The following is an 18,163-nucleotide window of genomic DNA, read 5'->3' as shown; positions in this document are numbered from 1 at the left end:
GGACATGTATTGGATGTCGTAAAGCCATCAGGGTCTCTGAAGGTACCAAACTGGATGGGATATGTTGGAAGGACTTCTAGGGTGGTGGGAACCAGATCAGTATGGTCTCATCCCTTCTGCCGTTTGGAAGTGCTCTTGAAGTCAACCATTCCCAGAAGTTCGAGACAGGGCTCAAGAATGAGCTAACATTTGAACAAAGAGGAGAGCGGGGACCAAACCCTTCAGTGGGGTCCCTGGCACTCCTGTTTGGCAGTGCAAGCACATTCCTAGGTGCCAAACAGACAAGCAGCCTTTGGGTCTGTTTCTTACCCTGTATCTCAGACTCCCAGCACAGAGGCGTTGTTCTGAACTGTGCAGCATCACGTAATCCTCTCATCCCAATTTAGAACAAGTAAGAGGGAAAAGCAAACAAAAAGAAACCCATTCTTTTGTTGCTGGTTGAGAGTTTCAATTTTTAAGTGTGCAAGAGCCAAAGACATTAAAAATGTAGCATGAACACGGTGAGTTCAGGCGATTTTCATCCCTGTACTGATGACCCATTCAAATGCCTCCAAAAGCACCTGCTGCTTTCTCTGGACTATGTGCGGAAGCAAGGCTCTGACTTCAGAGGAGTAATCCAGCAGGGACCTGTGTTGGGTGGGAATTCATCCATAGGCAAGGAATTCTGTTTGCATGAAGGTGTTTGGTTAATCTCAATGATTTAAAAAGTCTGTAAACAGGTGAGGCAATGCACATCCAGAAATCTGAAGAAACAAAGAGTTTTATAACAAGTGCTGTAATGCGAGTTCTGTGTCACAGCCCTTCAGGGGAGGGCTGATAACATGAAAAGGTTTTGAAGCAAGTGGATGTGTGAATATTGGATGATCCAAAGCTATAATAGATTTATTCTTTTCATTACATTGTGTCACTTCAGAAATACGTATTTTTAGTGTTTAGTAGAGTTGCTACTTTTAGAAATGATACTAATGATTTAATATTATAATATAGTAATTTAGTATAATAATTTATTAATTTAGTATAATAATAATAATCAATATTCAAATATGAGGAAAAAACACCCAAATTCCAATCTTGTCTCACAGCCACCCAGGTGACTGTGACCGCCTTTCAATTGCAATGATGTCCAAAAAAATCTGCTTCCTCAAGCTATCTAGTACCATATTCACTGTGTATTTCTCTAAAGAGTGCATTTTGTTTCCCAAATTCTTCTTCACCCCCAGACCTGCTCAGTTCTTTAGCAAAGAGCATCTCCCTTTAGAGGAAATTTGAGACAAATAACTACTCTTTGGACAGCTTTATAACCATCAATTGCAAATCCAGATGCTATAGTCTTGGTACTTCCTCATTGTCCTACCTGGATCAAATAACCCTACTGGCTGCAGACTTGCCAAACCAGTTAATCTCCCAAGAGGTGACCAAGTGCTAGTCACTTCACAGGGCAACAATAAAACAATAAGGAAATGAATTGTGTGCAAGGATAACAATCCTCACAACACATCAAGAAATCCCTTAGGAAATAATAGTTAAACAAACACCAGGATTTTACCTGCAATGTGAAAACCATGACACTGCAGATGTTCCAGGAGGAACCAGACTGAGTTTTATGCTTCACTGTATTATTTTAAGCAGCTTAGAGCAGACCAGTGCTCCCCAGAAGCATCCAGATGCAGGAAGGAAAGCACATCTGGAGGGCTGAGGTACTGTTCTGAATGGTCTGCACCCAGCCCTTTTCTTCCCTTCACTTTGGAAAGCCTCAGCACCATGACTTCCAAGGCAACTGTCCTGCAGGAGAGCCAGACTGCATGGAAAGGGGTCTGCTTGTCACCACTAGTGCATACACAGTGTTTGCCCCCTCCAAACCCACAACCTTGCCTTGTGCGGCTGGTACCAATCAGTGCAGCTTGGTACCTCTAAGCTGACAAGCTGGAGAAAGGTGTGTGTAGCATAAAACAGTGGGAACAGAATCAGTAAAATATTGACTGTAATGACTTCATAAGCTCTTTGTTTGCTTTTCTGTGTCTGCAGCACTTCATAGCCCACGCTGGCTGGTGAAGCTCGCTGTGTAACATCATGAACACAGTTTTTAAAAGAACAATAATATTGCAGAGTGAAACTACCGTTTCACTCCTGATTTTGCTTCCTATTGTGCACATGAATGACGCAACTTTCAGGTATGGAATCACGTTAGTTTTCCATGATGCTCTGCCTCATCTAGTTTACAGAAGGATAGTGATCAAAACCAGTTATTCACTGTTTTCTTTCCCTTATTGACCACGGGTGTGTGTCGTCCTCAAACCCTTCTCTGAATAAAGAATTCATTTCTTCAGAGCACTTCATTCAGAGTAGTTTTTGTAGCACTTACTGACATTGAGGAAACATTTGCCCATTCTGGCACCTCACATTTATTCAGGATGCTTCATTTGATGAAGTGGTGTTATCACCCCTATTGTATAAAACAAGAACTGAGACAGAAAGAGAAGAGCATCTTCTATTTAGGATACCTGGAATTGAGAATCTCAGAGCAACACAGGTCAAAACCAGGCACAGAAAAAAGTTAACAGTTCTTTTGTTTGTCATTTTATTGATGCCTGGATATATGCTGAGAAAGGCTGGAACCACTGAGTCATTATAATCCCCTCTTCTAATCATAGAATCATAGAATAGAATCATAGAAGAGCTAGGGTTGGAAAGGACCTTAAGATCATCAAGTTCCAACCCCCCTGCCATAGGCAGGGACACCTCACACTAAATCATGCAGCCACCCAAGGCTCTGTCCAACCTGGTCTTGAACACTGCCAGGGATGGAGCATTCACAGCCTCCCTGGGCAACCCATTCCAGTGCCTCACCACCCTAACAGCAAAGAATTTCCTCCTTATATCCAATCTAAACTTCCCCTGTTTAAGTTTTAACCTGTTCCCCTTGTCCTATCACTACAGTCCCTAATGAAGAGTCCCTCCCCAGCATCCCTATAGGCCCCCTTCAGATACTGGAAGGCTGCTATGAGGTCTCCACGCAGCCTTCTCTTCTCCAGGCTGAACAGCCCCAACTTCCTCAGCCTGTCTTCACAGAAGGTGCTCCAGTCCCCTGATCATCCTCGTGGCCCTCCTCTGGACTTGTTCCAGCAGTTCCATGTCCTTTTTATGTTCAGCTGCTCCTAAATGACAGCCAATTGCACTACGTTCCCTGGGGGGGGTTTTACCTGTCTGTAAGATGTCAGTCCCTCCCCTGCTGTACCGGATGTCCTAGCCAACCTCTCAGTCAACCTAAGTGAGGTTGTTCTCACTCAGACAAGAAGAGCTGAAGTCAAGCAGTCACTGATGGCTGGTTCCACCTGATCTGCTGACTCAGGCTGTCTCCTCCTTATTGTTTTAGTTCATGGCTCTTTTTAGGTTGTAGTGGAATAATTAAGATGAGTTTCTAGTGGCATCCTGCTGTCTCTGGCCTGCTGTCACTTCAAATATGTCATTTGTGAACTGCAAGGTCATATGAATAAGGGATGCCATCCAGAGGGACCTTGACACACTTGTGAGGTGGGCTGATGCCAACCTCATGAGGTTTAACCATGACAAGTGCAAGGTCCTACACCTGGGTTGGAGCAATCCCAGGCACAGCTACAGGGTGGGCAGAGAAGAGATTCAGAGCAGCCCTGCGGAGAAGGACTTGGGGGTGCTGGTTGATGAGAAAATGAACATGAGCCGGCTTCAGTGTGCGCTTGCAGCCCAGAAAGCCAACCGTATCCTGGGCTGCATCAAAAGGAGCATGACCAGCAGGTCGAAGGAGGTGATCCTGACCCTCTACTCTGCTCTCCTGAGACCTCACCTGGAGTATTGTGTGCAGTTCTGGTGTCCTCAACATAAAAAGGACATGGAACTGTTGGAACAAGGCCAGAGGAGGGCCACGAGGATGATCAGGGGACTGGAGCACCTCCTGTATGAAGACAGGCTGAGAGAGTTGGGGCTGTTCAGCCTGGAGAAGAGAAGGCTGCGTGGAGACCTCATAGCAGCCTTCCAGTATCTGAAGGGGGCCTATAGGGATGCTGGGGAGGGACTCTTCATTAGGGGCTGTAGTGATAGGACAAGGGGTAACGGGTTAAAACTTAAACAGGGGAAGTTTAGGTTGGATATAAGGAGGAAATTCTTTACTGTAAGGGTGGTGAGGCACTGGAATGGGTTGCCCAGGGAGGTTGTGAATGCTCCACCCCTGGCAGTGTTCAAGGCCAGGTTGGACGAGGCCTTGGGTGATATGGTTTAGTGTGAGGTGTCCCTGCCCACGGCAGGGGGGTTGGAACTAGATGATCTTAAGGTCCTTTCCAACCCTAACAATTCTATGATTTTATGATTCTATGAAGCCCCCAGAAGAAAACTCTGAGGCGTTTGTCTTCACTATCTTCAGCAAACTTGCTACCAGCAATGCTCCAGCAACCTCCACCTCTTGCTTTGCTGTTACACTGAGAACCAGGAGAACGCACTCTACCTTACCCCCTGAGGTGCTCAGTGCTGAATTCAAGTGCTGTCAGAGCATGGCTGCCTTATTACTGGCTTCTCTGAGCAGTCTTGAAAGCACAGAGATGACGGCTGAAGCTTGGGAAGCTGCTGAGGTCTGGAAGGACATCAGTGACCATCTACCACTCAGCCTCCTGCAACAAGCTTTGGGAGAGGAGAAGGTGTAATGGGGAGGAAGAGGAGGAGGAACGAAACAGCTCAGCATTTCAATGAAGGTATTTCAGAACATCTCATACCTTATCCTTGAATTTTAAACTCATCTGTGCTTAAACCCTAAGGAGCATAGTGCTGTAGCTCAGGACAGCTACCTTGGTTGCAATGCCAGATAGTCTCCCTGGCACACACCTTTTACATTTCCTTTCTCCCCACCTTTTGACGCAGTTCTAAAGACACAGATATTTCATTCAGAATATGGGAGCAGCGCTCCTTCCCTTGAATGGGAGAAGCCCATTTCTGTGGCAGTTCACTGTCTGATGTGTGAAGAGGAAGAGGTGAGAACTGCTGATGTGGGCAGCAGCTCTGATATGTCAAGAGTTCATCTCTCTTTGTATGTAGTAACAGCATGTGAGGAAACACGCTTTAGCAGGAAGTGGTGGGTCTAAGGAAGTAGCTAAAGCTGGAAAACTGTTGCTGCTGCTATGGGAGCATCAAAACCCTGAGGGTGTTACTGTGCCTGGATTCCAGCTTCTCATCACTCTCATGAGCCAAGGAAATTCATGCTGAGATGCAGCTCAATGCCAGGGTATGAAAGCAGGGGTTTATTCTCTCTCCCCTAGAGAAAGGCTTTTCCTCCAGTGGAAGGAGGGAAATCTCTCTCTTCAGGAAGTTGTCTCTGGAGGATGCTGTGTACGGAAGAGGAACTTCAGTCTGAGCAGAACTTGCCCCTTTCTTTGTGGCTCAGACAGACTGCTATGACTGTGGCAGTTGTTCTGAGGAGCCCTGAAGAGTTAATAAACGAAAACAAGAGTACCAGTGAAGCAGAGCTCCTCTCCAAGTAGTGATGAAGTCCTCATTGTTTTCAGAGAAGGCCGGCGCTTCAGTGTGAGCATTCACAGGACTTCAAGCTAAAAGAGCACTGCAAGGCTCTGATTTCTGACTGTATTTCCCTGCCGGCTAGAATGAAGGACAAACAATCTTTTTAATTTCAGCTTTAATTTAACAGTCTTTAGAAACAGGTGGATCCTTCATAAAACTTCATTGATAGATTCAGTAACAGTGCTGCAGAAATGTTGACTTTGAGTTATTAGAAATTCCTGCTGAGGGCATTCCAGGGAGCTTTAAACCTTCACAAAGCAAGAACCCGGCAGATTGGTGCTGGGTGGGCTTAGTAAAGGTGTAAGAGACTCTCACTGGTGGAAAGGACCCGCAGTATCTGAATAGCGTGTTCTAGGACACTAAAGCATGGGGAAAGGGTCACATCAGCTGATTTTCTTGGTGCTGCTGATTTGAATTGGTAGAAACGGAGTTTAGTTCAGGCCAGCGAGGTGTTAACTGATCAGGAAACACCCAAGGAAATAGTTCTTTGCACGACATTTAATCAAGCTGTGGAGTTCCTTGCTTTTAGGAATTATGGGTCTTGAAAGTTTTCATGGTTTCCCAAAGGAAGTGGTGAAATTTCTGGAAGTAAAACCTACCAGCAACTATCATATATGAAAGTTTAATAGCAGTGGTGGCACTATTCTGGGAAAGAACGGCTATATGCTTGGCCATTAGCTACCACTGCTTTACCTATACCTACTCTTGTCCCCTAGGTAGCTACTGTTGACCGCGCTGAAAGACAAGATATCAGGATAGATGGATTTTCAACCTGACTGTCCTTAGGATATCTTCTGTAAGTCCTGTTTGCTGGAACATGGGCTGTAGGAACTGTGGTTGGTAAAAGTACTCATGTGAGACTCCTCTGGAAGTAGTTTCTGTCTGGGGTCCCATTGCATCTGGAAATGGCTCAGTTAAGGGTATGCTGTTCTGCAAGACTCTGTGGGGTTTGTGGACAAAAGGGTCTTTAGTGGTGAATGGAAAGCACCATGGAGGTGTTGTTTGCCTTGTTTTTAATGTGGATATTTACTTTGTGCTGGCTGCACTTCTGAACAACAGCGTCTTCATGTCTTGTTCTACATTAGGCCATTTGATAGACCAGTACTTTTGCTAATTGCACACATGTAGGACATTCTGCCACCACGAAAGCTCTGTGCCCTCTGCCCCAGTGTTGTCCCTTCCAGGGCACTTCTGCTGCCTCAGCCATCGCCCTACTGATTTCCACCAGCATTTTGCTTTATTCATCACTTAGGTGACCCTACCCCATCACCCTGAGGCAAGAAGTCTCCTGAGTGGGCCATTGACCAAGCAGGCTACATAAGGTCTCCCAACAGATCCTTCTTTACAGTCTTTTTACAAGCCAAGAAGTGGTTTTGGTGTGTTCATCTGGCAGGTCCCCTCTGTAGTGTTTCTTGGTACTGAGCAGGAAGCTGCGTTCCTTTGTTTCCTCATCTCCTTGGTACCACCAATAAGAAACCCACAAACCCCAGACCCTTTCAAAGCTCTTGAGAACAAAGAGTATTCCTGAATCAGAGCCTAATTCTTTGGTGTACTTCACAGTCAGTGTGAGGGTTACCTTGTGCTCCTAGCATGCTGTTTTATGCTAGGAGTAAACATCAGGCACATCAGTAAGAGCCTTACTGGAGGCATTAAGCACAACACAGACATTGGAAGTAATCACTGTTGTTTCATCCTTTCTTGTCCTGTTTGTACTGATCCAGCTCTTGGGGCAATGTCACAGCAGCATGAAAACACCTGTGTAGTGATTGATGACAGCCGCTTACTGAGGTGAAGATAGCCTAAACTTCATTAAAGTGGAATTGCAAACTTCCTTAAGAAGACAGAACACTTCACCTACTTTTTGAAATACAATAGTTGCTTTGATCCATAGGTTAGAAACAAGGCTGCTCCTGTGAGCCTTTGAAAGCAAGTCTACAGTACAAGCCTTGGTGCAGAAAAAATGTAAAGTCCAAACTACTCCTAATTTCCTTCAGTACCGTAGCAGATATAGTGCATTTCATATAGCAGAATCCATTCAATGGAAACGTCTGTTTTTTATGCACAGCGCAGGGCTTTCTTTAGCATCATTAGAATATGTGATACATGGCTCCTTTGGATCCCTTACAAGGATTTACACAATTCAGGTTTTGAAGCCTGAGGAGTCTAAGTTGGGCAGGGAAGGAATCGTAAGTGTGGAAGTTTTCCCACCTCTGCAGGAAGATCACTGGGGATGAAGGGGAAATTAGAGAAAACTGGGGCCTAACAGACGTCGTAGCACTAAGGAAACCTTTTCAGTGTGAAATGCAGTTGGTACCTCCATGCATGGAAGCTACCATACCATGGTTCACCAGGCTGAATGGGTTAGTCAAATCACCCTCTGCTGCAGTGGGCTGTGCAGTAGGGTTCCCACAATGGGACACAGACAGGCTGGTCAGACACAAGGGTCTTCCCTGGGACACTGACATGCTGATCAAATATAAAGGGTTTGAGGAAGCCCCCTTTCAACATGACACACCTCCACCTTCAGAAAACCACTCATGACCTGATCTCTATCTTCATGTTCTCAAAGAGCAGCCAGGACATCCTTTGCCTGCAGGGTCATTAAATGGGGCTCTAGGTTTGGGAGCAGTGTCACTAAAATCTAAGTAGAACTGAGCTGGGTAGGTGCGAAAACACATCTTAAACTACCAAGATACAGATGAAAAGCTCAATCATGCTGAGACTGTGGCCTATTTATAGACAGTAATTCACACACTGGATGGTCTATTTACCACGTGCTGATGTTTTCTCAACAGTTTTTAAAGGCTGAACAGATTTTGAACCAATTCATGGTGCTCTGACAATTTTATGAGAGCAAAAATTAAAAGAAAACTGTCCAAAAAGCTTGCTCAGGGTTTAGCATCAGATCACAGGTATTGCATGACGGGTTTTCAGATAGCAACTTGCAACTGTTCTTATAACCTTCAGTCACACTGCTGTAGTTCACAAAATTGACTTTATTTAAATAACCAAGAAGAATGGATACAAATTTTATTGAGTGCTTTACAAGACAACAAGAGATTCACTGCAGCAAGTCATATCTTTAAATACAAAAGGGAAATTAGTAAAAAGTTAGGCTCATATCCAACAGGAAAGATGAACACGTTGCCTTCAGGAATTTTGAGGTTTAGAGACTGAGAACTCTACTTACATCAAAACCTTCTAACACATCCACATCACAACCCCCTAGTATTGCACTATAGCTCCTTGTTCAAAACACACAGTGCACAACATGCATCTGCATTACCCACATATAGAGGACCATCAGCATCACAGCACAGCCAGGCAGAAACAACCTAGTAAAGGTCAGAGGGGTTGAAGCTTTGCTGGGAGAAATATGGCAGTAAAATTGAGCCCTTTGGACCACCAGTGTCCAACACAAGCCCTGTTTCTTGCTGTTAATGCAACAGACATCAGGACTGCAGCTCTGCTACTGTCCTATGCAGAGGTAGCGTAATACTATGGCTTTTAAGGCTCTCTTTTAAGTAAGGTTTGTCTTATTTGAAAGCCATATAATAACTGAAGAGTTCTTGTAACACTCACTGAAGCTACGGTATGACAGCACTTTGGGATCCACTTTAACAGTGGCTGCCAAATCCAAGTAGGTACACTACCTCTTTGAAATCTGCTGCAGCACATAAACACTTCTGTGCAGAGATGGTAGCACCAATTACTTCTTCCCCCCCCCCATCCTCAGCCATATGGAGGATGTTGACAGTTGAGAACACAACAGCAGGTGACACAGATGAACCAGAAAATGGAGCTCCTACCTAGCTATAGAAGAGGGGCTAGTGTGTCTAAAAAGACAACTCTGAAGAGGTGGCAGGCAAAACATTACATGGACAATACAGAACCCCCATCCCCACCTTTGTATCCAAAAGTCAAGACAAAGCTCATTTTACTGTTCACTGAAGGTAGAGATCCTGGGCAGGGGGAAGACATGAAAACTGAATGCTGCTCTCCCAAAACTGTCCAACAGCAAACCAGGACAGTTTTCCAATGCTTCCCTTTCTATTGTCCATTCCAATCCACTTCAGCATCTTGATTAAAATCAAGTCACAGGACGTGTGGGGAGAACACACTTTTGTCATATTTACATCTACCTCATTTTGGCTCTGCTGAGGCACTCGGGTGCTACTGTAATACAAATGACTGTCTTCTTGAGTGGGGTTTGGAAAACAGCGTAACTAATATTGCATTTGATACTAAAAACACATGGAAACAAATCCCACAGGTACAAACGCTACAAAACTTGTGCAAACCATCACAAAATGGAACCAACTTCACTGATCTTCAGTTTGAACTCCAAGGTGGATTATTTTAGCCACTAAGACCAAAATAATTGAGAAATAGAAATGAAACATTTAGCTTAAGTATCATTACATTTTGTGAAAATTAAAGTGTTAAGACATCATTAATTTACGGATCCATAAAAAATTCAAAATCACCAACATTTACAGTGCCCCCTTATACTAAGCCTGGTTGTAGTTTCTTTCCTATCAGAGCCAAGTAATTAGCCCCACACATCTCTTGAGCTAACCAAGACATCTGACTGAACTGAGCTATGTCTATTTCTCCTGTGAGGACAGAGCCAGTATCAGAGGCCAGCCACCACCTGGTACCGGTCAACCATAGTCATTAAAAACCAACAAAGAAACCCCTTTTCCAGGGCAGGGAGCCTCAAGATGCTTCACTTACACCCCAGAACTGAGATGGCCGCTCCCAGCAGAGCAACACTTCAGAAGGCAAAGTGGCCATCTCATGTTGTTACCTACAGGGCTACGTGTCCCTGTTCCCTTACAGTATAGTGCTAGCTCTTTCCTGCTGCCAGCTTCGATTGCATTCAATGCATGTGACTTGTTTCTCATGACAGACATTTCTTGTTCTTGTTGTGTGTTTCGTGGCTGGTTTCTTTCAATAAGCAGTGAAAGTCCACACCATGCTTTTTCAGGTGCGTGATTGCTGATTATTACGTAAGTACTCTGTAAACTGGTTTGGCCCCTGTGGAACTGTGAGGCCATGGAGAGGGCTGCACCCAAAGAGCAGCAGCTTGTGTTCAGCACAGCGCAGGTGGAGGAGAAGCGCTCCTGTAGCACGGAGCTCCTGCCTGCTGCGGTGGGGAAGCGTCAGCATGAAGAGTCTAAGAGTCTTTGGCGAAGCTTTTTACCTTCCCTGGGACTGGTGTTTGCACTTGCATCATGGTCTGTCAAAACTAGAGAGAAAGGGAACCTTTAGAAGGGAAAGGGCCATCAAAGCACTCAACATATCCTCATTTACAAAGGAACTATCACCAGGACAGTGTCGCAAGCTGTCCTGCACTGGCCTGGAGCTGTAGAGCACTGATTTGTTAACACAGTTATGAATTAAACCATGCTGATGCCACTAATGACAGAAGAAAAGACAATGAGCCACAGACAAAGGTATGCTGATAGGTGATGAAGTCTGCAGCTGTACCCAGGCAGGAAGAGCCGGAGCTGGTCATGAAATAGCAGCTTCTTTCTGTAATGCATTTTGGGAAAGCTCCAAATATGAGTTTGTCCTGCTCTGAAGGAAAACAAGTTTCTGAAGTGTTTTGTGAGATGAAAACTGTCTCAGAATTTCTGCTTTCAGGTAAAAGTGAGTCAGATTTTCTATGAGCTTTTTCAGCTCCTTGAGCAGAGATGTCCACTTTAAGCTCTTAAAACCTCCTACCAAACCCACCCATCTGCCATTTCAAAAAGGGTCATATTCAGAATGAAAACCACTTTCTGTCAGTTTCTCCAAATTGCTGTACTAAAGCTTGTTGTCAGAAGTGCTTCTTCTGTCTTGAAAATAATTCTGTTAGCTTGTCCTGAATTCCCTTGTTTTATAAATTGCCTTCTCCAAACACCTACCAGAGCTGCTTGTATGAAGCTGCAAAGTATGGAGGAACAGTAACCCTCTGGGTGCTGCTGCTGCTTCCTTTTATAAAGCATAAGGCATAGCTTTCTGAAGAGAAAGCAGCTTTAATTGTTTCTTGTCTTTGAAGCAGCTCCTTAACTTGCCCTCAGCACTCCGCTCACATACTCAGGTCAGCTGCTGGATGTTTTAAAGCATCTTTTGGGTGGCATGGTTTAGTGTGAGGTGTCCCTGCCCACAGCACGTGGGTTGCAACTAGATGATCTTAAGGTCCTTTCCAACCCAAACCATTCTGTGATTCTATGCTTCTATGATCTTCAGTGAGTGACAGACGTTGTGAAGAGGCAGCCCACAGAGTCAAAGCTACTTCCACCAGGGGATGTAGCACTGGCATCCTGCTGCCTCTCTGGGGACAGCCACAACAGCGCCCATGCTCACAACAAATGGGAAGAAGGCTCTACCATCCCCTTATGCCTCTCCCTGGGTATCTGGCTTCTCTAATTCTGCACTTGGGGGAACTGGAATCACATTTAAGGTATGCCACATTTTTAGCAGGATATCTAACACTACATCTCATATAGAGATTGCTCAGAGCCAATCACGTCTGGGAACTGGTGAGAATATTCAGAGAACACCAACCCAGACTGACTCAGACCATTGTGGCAAAATCCAGTTCACAGTCAATCTTTGTAAGAAGGAACGGGTGTATGTTCATTGGCCGCAGTCCCACTTCCTTTCCTTTGCCACTTTCTGTTCCTCCCTCAGTGGCGTTTCTGTGCATCAGTCTTATTTTATATCCAGCGGAGATTTCTACCAAAGCCTGAATGAAAAGCAGAAGCAGCAGTTACTGCTCTTTTGATCTAATCTCTGAAAAACAAATGTCCATGAAACTACCAGTTCTACCACTGGAGCTTCTTCAAGTGCAACCCACTGTGACCAATGTAGAGCTCTTCTACTGTTCAGGTGATCTCAATGAGTTCAACTTCAGATAGCTGAAACCTTTTACTGCTAGAGGAGAGACTGCAGCAAGGACCACCAACTTCGCAGACACTTCAGCATCTAGCCTGTGTCCCTGACTTCTGGCACATGCATGAAGTTGCAGCAGTTACACTGCAGACAACATAGCAAGGTCTAAGCAGGTCCATTTTTTCACAGAATATGTTAAAATGGTTTTGGTAGGAATACCCATCTAGATGAAACCTGCTTTGTTTTGCATGATTGAATATTTGGTTTACTGGATTCCTTATCCAGAAGGTTTGGATGTGGTGCTTCTGTGGTGTTTCTTTCCTTGGTTTTTCTTTTTGAAGGAATAGCAGGGCACCTTACCTTGTAGCTCTGTTGCATTTTCTCCCAGCTCTTCTGTAGCTGTTTCTTTAGGCTTCTCCAACACGGCTGTCCCTGGCTTCCCATCTATGGTATCTGTCTTAATAGTGCCGAGGTTTACCAAAAGTTGCATGACATCAAACTTCTCTGAAACTGCAATGTTCTCCAGCACTTTGAGGCATTTAAATGATTTAAGTTCGCTCACGTTCTCCTCAAGAAAGAGGAGGTAAAGGCTTAGGTCATCGAAACACTTTGACTTCAATTTCAGAACATCGAAAGTTGGCAGGATTTCGTACACTTTGAGAATGCCCGAATTCCACCTCCACGGAACAAACATTGCATACACTACCAGTGGCATCACTAGAAGGTAGATTATCAGGTTAATATAGCTGAGTACCTTGAAGACACCGACAGCAATAAGCTTGCACTGAACCACGTCTGGAACAGCTGTGTCATTCTTTAAGATCCCAGTTTTGATAGTGCAGAGGAACTCATCACTCAAAGAGGACAGGCTAATGTAATAGCCCAGGTAGAGGCATGCAATGAAGATAATTATTAGCGTGAGTAAACGGCAGGTAATGTATTTAATTATTAAGCATTTGGAATTCTTCTTTGTTTTCAGGTACTGCTCCACAATCGGGTATTTAAAGTGGCTTTCGGATATTTCCCACAAACTGAAAAAGAGAGGAAGGAAAAAAAACCCAAATCACATAGATCAGATGCTGCAGCATTCACCTACCTCAAATTTCCAAGAAACCTGGTACTCTAAAACAGACACATGATTGGAATACATCTTACTGGGGTACATTAAGGGTAATTTTACTGAAGTCAATAGAAAAACAACAGAAGAACAGATAAATGACACTAACTACAGAAAAGTAGCACTCTAATACAGAAAAACAACACTCAAAGAAAGCGCAATTAAGAGACAAAAGAGCTCAAACACTGGAAGAAGGGAAAAAATACTGCTTTGAAGAAAAAAATATTTTTGTTCTTTTCCAATACAAAAGAGGTATAAAAGCAAAGCCATGAGGCAAAGCAGAATTCCCAAGCACTTGCTTGATAATAGCATGATGGAAGGCTTATTAATTGTCACGACATAACTCCACATTTTAAAGAACAGACCTAAGTCCCCGTTGCACTGGTTGGGCCTCTGCTTTGTACTGCTTTGTACATGCAAAGAGAAATGGGTACCCTGACCTAGGATGAAGCAGCAACTGAATCTGGTTAGAACTGTGCACCAGTCTGATCAGAGAGGGGGGTTTTGCTTTTGTTGGGTTTGGTTTTGGGGCTTTATATTTTGAAGCCTTGCAGACCTAGTTCAGAAAGGACAGGAGATGACAATAACAGGCTTTGCTCACAGCATGCAAGCAACTGTCAGGATCACTGAGCACTGAGGACTGCAGCCATCCCCATTTTCTTCTGCTGTGGTAGGTAAAACTAATTAACACCTACTACAGCTGAAGAAATCAGGACATGATCTGAAGAGCTTGTCAAATACTGCCTTTGAAAACAGAAAGTTGCACGTTCCAGCTCAACCCAAACAGTGATTTCAGATGTCTTCCTTTTTATAACCAAGATGAAAAGGGTGTCAGGTCACCATTCAGACCTCTGCAATAAATTTCTAAGCGAGTGCAAGTGTCGCATCTGTTAAAAGCTTAAGGAAAAGAGCAAAGAAGCCAAGCCCCAGCACCTTACCTCTGTGTTAAGTTCTCATTAACAGTTGGAACCAAGTCAGCAGGGTCCCTGGGGTCTCCGCTGCGGATGCTATTAGCAGCTTTGATTGCCCTGTTATAGGCTTTGTCAAGTTCTTCCATAATGAATTTGAGGTCTGAAGAAAGGTGAGGCGCTGCGGTGAAGCGCCAAAACAAACATGGGAGATACAGCAGGATAGCGACGAGCAGAAGGATGTATGGGAAGAACTGAAGGGAGGAAAAAACATCAGATTAGGCTCAATCTGGATGTAAAAGAAGCTGGCCAGTCACCATCATTTCCTGTAAGTCTATTAAATTCCCTATAATTGTATTTAAATGCTTTTATTAAAACCCACTTTTGTGGTTATTTGGGGTATGCAGGGCAGCAAAATCTCTTTTCAGAGAGCTCCGGTAACCTTGCTGCTGCTTAGAGCTTTGCTGAAAGCTGAAAAAGGCAGAATAAAGTTACCATGGTCCTGATAACATTTTCTTTATCTATTCAGAACTGCATTGCTGGAGCCTGAAATTGAGAGGCAGCATTAACCTAAGGAACAACAAACAGCAAAGGCAGCTGCCAGAGAGGCTGATGGAAAGAAGAGGACAGTGTCACACAAGGCACATCATCATTGTTCATAGCAATTAAAATGCTCCAGACACCAGCAGCATCTCTCCTGCTCTCCATTAGCTGCCAGCGGGTTAGTGAACAGGCCCTTTATAGTGCTGCATCTGCCTGCAAACACAGATGTTTGTCTGTTCAGAGTGCATGACAGACAGTGACTGTAAAGGATGCAAATGCTGTTGCAATATTTAAGGGAATTTAAATATTTCTAGGTAACTCCGAAGTGGAAACCAACACACAACATCAGAATGGTGTGCTGCTAATTTCAGCGCTGAGATGTCAGCCCTTACACAGTCCCCATTGCTTAGGGAAGGGCTTGAAGCAGGTATAAAAGACAACTTGAAGTCTTTCCATCTTTCTTCTAGTCATCAACAAGTAGGATCTTTTCACTATGAGATTTAATCTCTAATTCCCTTCAGCTGCTGGATAGATGGTGTTTTATTTTCTGTCTGCTGTGATGTTATATTTGAGGAGTACATTCATGCACAGCTTACCCTTACAGAGACATGATGTAAGATTTAGTTAGACAAGCAGTTACTTAACAAAATATACTGCAAACTTGGCTAATCTCTAATTTATTCCATTCAACTTTTGATAAGCAGATTTAAGTCAAACCCAGCATCAGTTCCTAAGGAATCTTAAATCAGTTACGGTGAACAAACTTGAGACAGATTTAAGGCATCTTAAGTGTTACTGCCATGCACACACGCACATACATTGGAAAAGCCGGTGGAGAATTCTAGAGGAAACTTGCACTGAAGTGGAGCAGCCCTACTTATATATGTAAATATTTAACATATGAGATGTTCTCATCTCCAGATCAGAATCTGGACCTTGGATTAATAGGTAACTTGAAAGTTCTGTATGTGTTTTGATGTTATTGAACATCATATATATATTATACATACAATATTGATGTTATTGAATATTTGATATTATTGATGTTATCAAGGAAAGATACTTTTAATATCATCTACCATTAAAGCAAAATCCTATGTTACTATTAATACTAGGAATGCATAAGATGTATTAGCACCTAAATAAAACCCGACTGCTTAAAGGTACTGCATCAGCGACTGTATTTACAATATGAACCATCATTCTGGATATGTGCATTCTCTCCACAGGAGTCAGACTGGAAATTTTTGACACACAGTAAGACAAAGCCATGAAAAGCTCAAAATAGCCACAGAAAATGGAGGATGCTGTATTTAAAGGTCAGCTTTCCCTTGCAAACCCTATAAAGTCGTACTTTAACCGTTTCTGCTCAGTAGCAACATAACTGAACTTGGAAAAAAATTGCTTCTTCAGTCTCTAGGTAAGCCCTTGAGAAACAACACTTCAAGAAAGGCTCACCTCTAAAACTGAAGCAGAAACACTGCAGGGATGGGGTAACCCACTAACAAGGTTGCTTCAAGCAGTGCTGACTGTAATTATGCCGTGCGTCCCACTAGAGGTAGCTATTCCTCACCAGCAAGGAGCAAGCATGAATCCTGTACGGCTGTATCATAGGCTGTGGTCTGTCCCCTCTCACCTCACATGCCAGAGGAACTTCAGGGGTTCCTTCTGACATCTGGAATTGCAGGGCACTGCTGATCCGCCCAGCACTCCCACTGAACCCATACTATCATCTGCACCACTAAACCATGCTCACAAATGGATTATCGGTGGTCATCACCAGGAATTTCTTCCCTCCGGAGCTCTGCCCTCACTAACACCTCTCTTCCCTCTTTGCACACAGCAGATAACCTCAGACCGTCTGCTTTCTCCCAGGTCTATCCTTCCCAAATGAGATGTAAAGCTCAGGCATGTCCAATTTGTTTTTGTAGGCATCTTGTCAACTCAAACCCAACAAACAGCTCAAGATTCTGCCCTTCATATGGAAGGGCATATGGTGGATAATGCTACTAGGTCTCACAGGTCTAAGGCCTGGATGTCTTGGTCTACCCAAAGCTTTATGGTTTCATGTCCAAGCTCTTTCAGTCCTCTAAATTCTGTATTATGTATAAGTAGAAATAGAAATAATCCATCTACAAACACAGCTTAAACTTATCTAAACTTCTCTAAGCTGCTGGAACGCCTCTTCCATACCCTTAACAAATGCCAGCTTGTATAAGATTGCTGCAAGGCCTGTTTGTCTTTACTTATGTCTGTGTCACACACAGCACCTGGTGCCAGCTGGGGAAAGAATAAATAAAGAAACATCTGATTTAGTAAGGAACAACCAAAGCTTCTTAGGTTGCTTTGTGCCATTTGGAATTACTACTCCCTCTATTGGAATTTTACAGGCGTCAAGGGGTTTATGAATTCCCTTTTTGACCCCCAAAACTGGAAAAGCAACCAGCAGTATCCAATTAATCCTTATGATCTCTTTACCCTGAGGCCTACAGGATGTGCAGCAAGAGACTAGACAGTTGACACACAGAAGTCACAGCCCAAAACCTCCATTGTCCCAGTCCCTACCTCTTCCTTTATACCTAGAAAAAGACTCTGTGGGCACATACTGCACTTGTGCAGTGCGTTGGCATCAGTCCTGTTGCTCTGGCCCAGACCTCCTCCAATGCCCCCCAATGTCTGCCTCATTACAGACTGTTGTGTGTAATGCCTTCTTCCCTTGCCCTTCCTCCTCTCACCAACTCCTTCACCACTGCCTCTTCTCTTAGCAGCATCACACCCCTGGGACAAAGGCAGATTTGCCACATGTTTACTGGGCTCTCATCACTCCCACAGCTGTAGCTTATGGCAGCATGAGAAAACACTATGCAGCTCTTTTCTGAATGGTCTCAAAACCAGAGCAGCAGTGTGACCATTAGACCAGCTCACTTTGTTTGGAAACAAAAGCCCCTGTTTGTTAGCCCTTCCACAGCACTTGCTGCATGACTACATCCTTATTGGACTCTGGCTGGTTTAAAAATGAAAGATATGCCTGTTCTATTTGTTAACAGCAGGCTTAGATCACTAGCAAATTGCTTTGAACCATTAAAATTTAAGGCCTTGGACCGACAGGCAGAAGTGAAAATGCAGAGTCATCTGGCACGAGTCCTAGGCTTCAGACCAACAGATCTGGATTATC

At 44.0% G+C, this 18,163-nt stretch overlaps 1 protein-coding gene across 2 annotated transcripts in view; it reads right to left on the bottom strand.

Moving 5' to 3' along the window:
* Positions 1 to 8,516: 8,516 nt before the first annotated feature.
* PANX1 (pannexin 1) overlaps positions 8,517 to 18,163 on the bottom strand; it is a 30,211-nt gene continuing 20,564 nt past the window's right edge. Inside the window, exons 1-4 of one of the 2 annotated variants that reach the window (XM_062639330.1) lie at positions 17,182 to 17,358; positions 14,476 to 14,699; positions 12,781 to 13,451; positions 8,517 to 10,789 (exon numbers count right to left, since the gene is read on the bottom strand). In XM_062639330.1, the coding sequence (XP_062495314.1) occupies positions 10,704 to 10,789; positions 12,781 to 13,451; positions 14,476 to 14,699; positions 17,182 to 17,343 (1,143 nt within the window). In that variant the 5' untranslated portion in view covers positions 17,344 to 17,358 and the 3' untranslated portion in view covers positions 8,517 to 10,703. Of the gene's footprint in view, positions 10,790 to 12,780; positions 13,452 to 14,475; positions 14,700 to 17,181; positions 17,359 to 18,163 lie in introns of those variants that run through there. The other variant, XM_062639329.1, reaches the window with a different exon arrangement.

Source organism: Pezoporus occidentalis, unplaced genomic scaffold, assembly GCF_034315485.1.
Source record: "Pezoporus occidentalis ecotype Australia unplaced genomic scaffold, CSIRO_AGI_Poc_V1 ctg6, whole genome shotgun sequence".
NCBI classification, from domain to species: Eukaryota; Metazoa; Chordata; class Aves; order Psittaciformes; family Psittacidae; genus Pezoporus; species Pezoporus occidentalis.
This window is presented reverse-complemented; position numbering and strand designations above follow the sequence as displayed.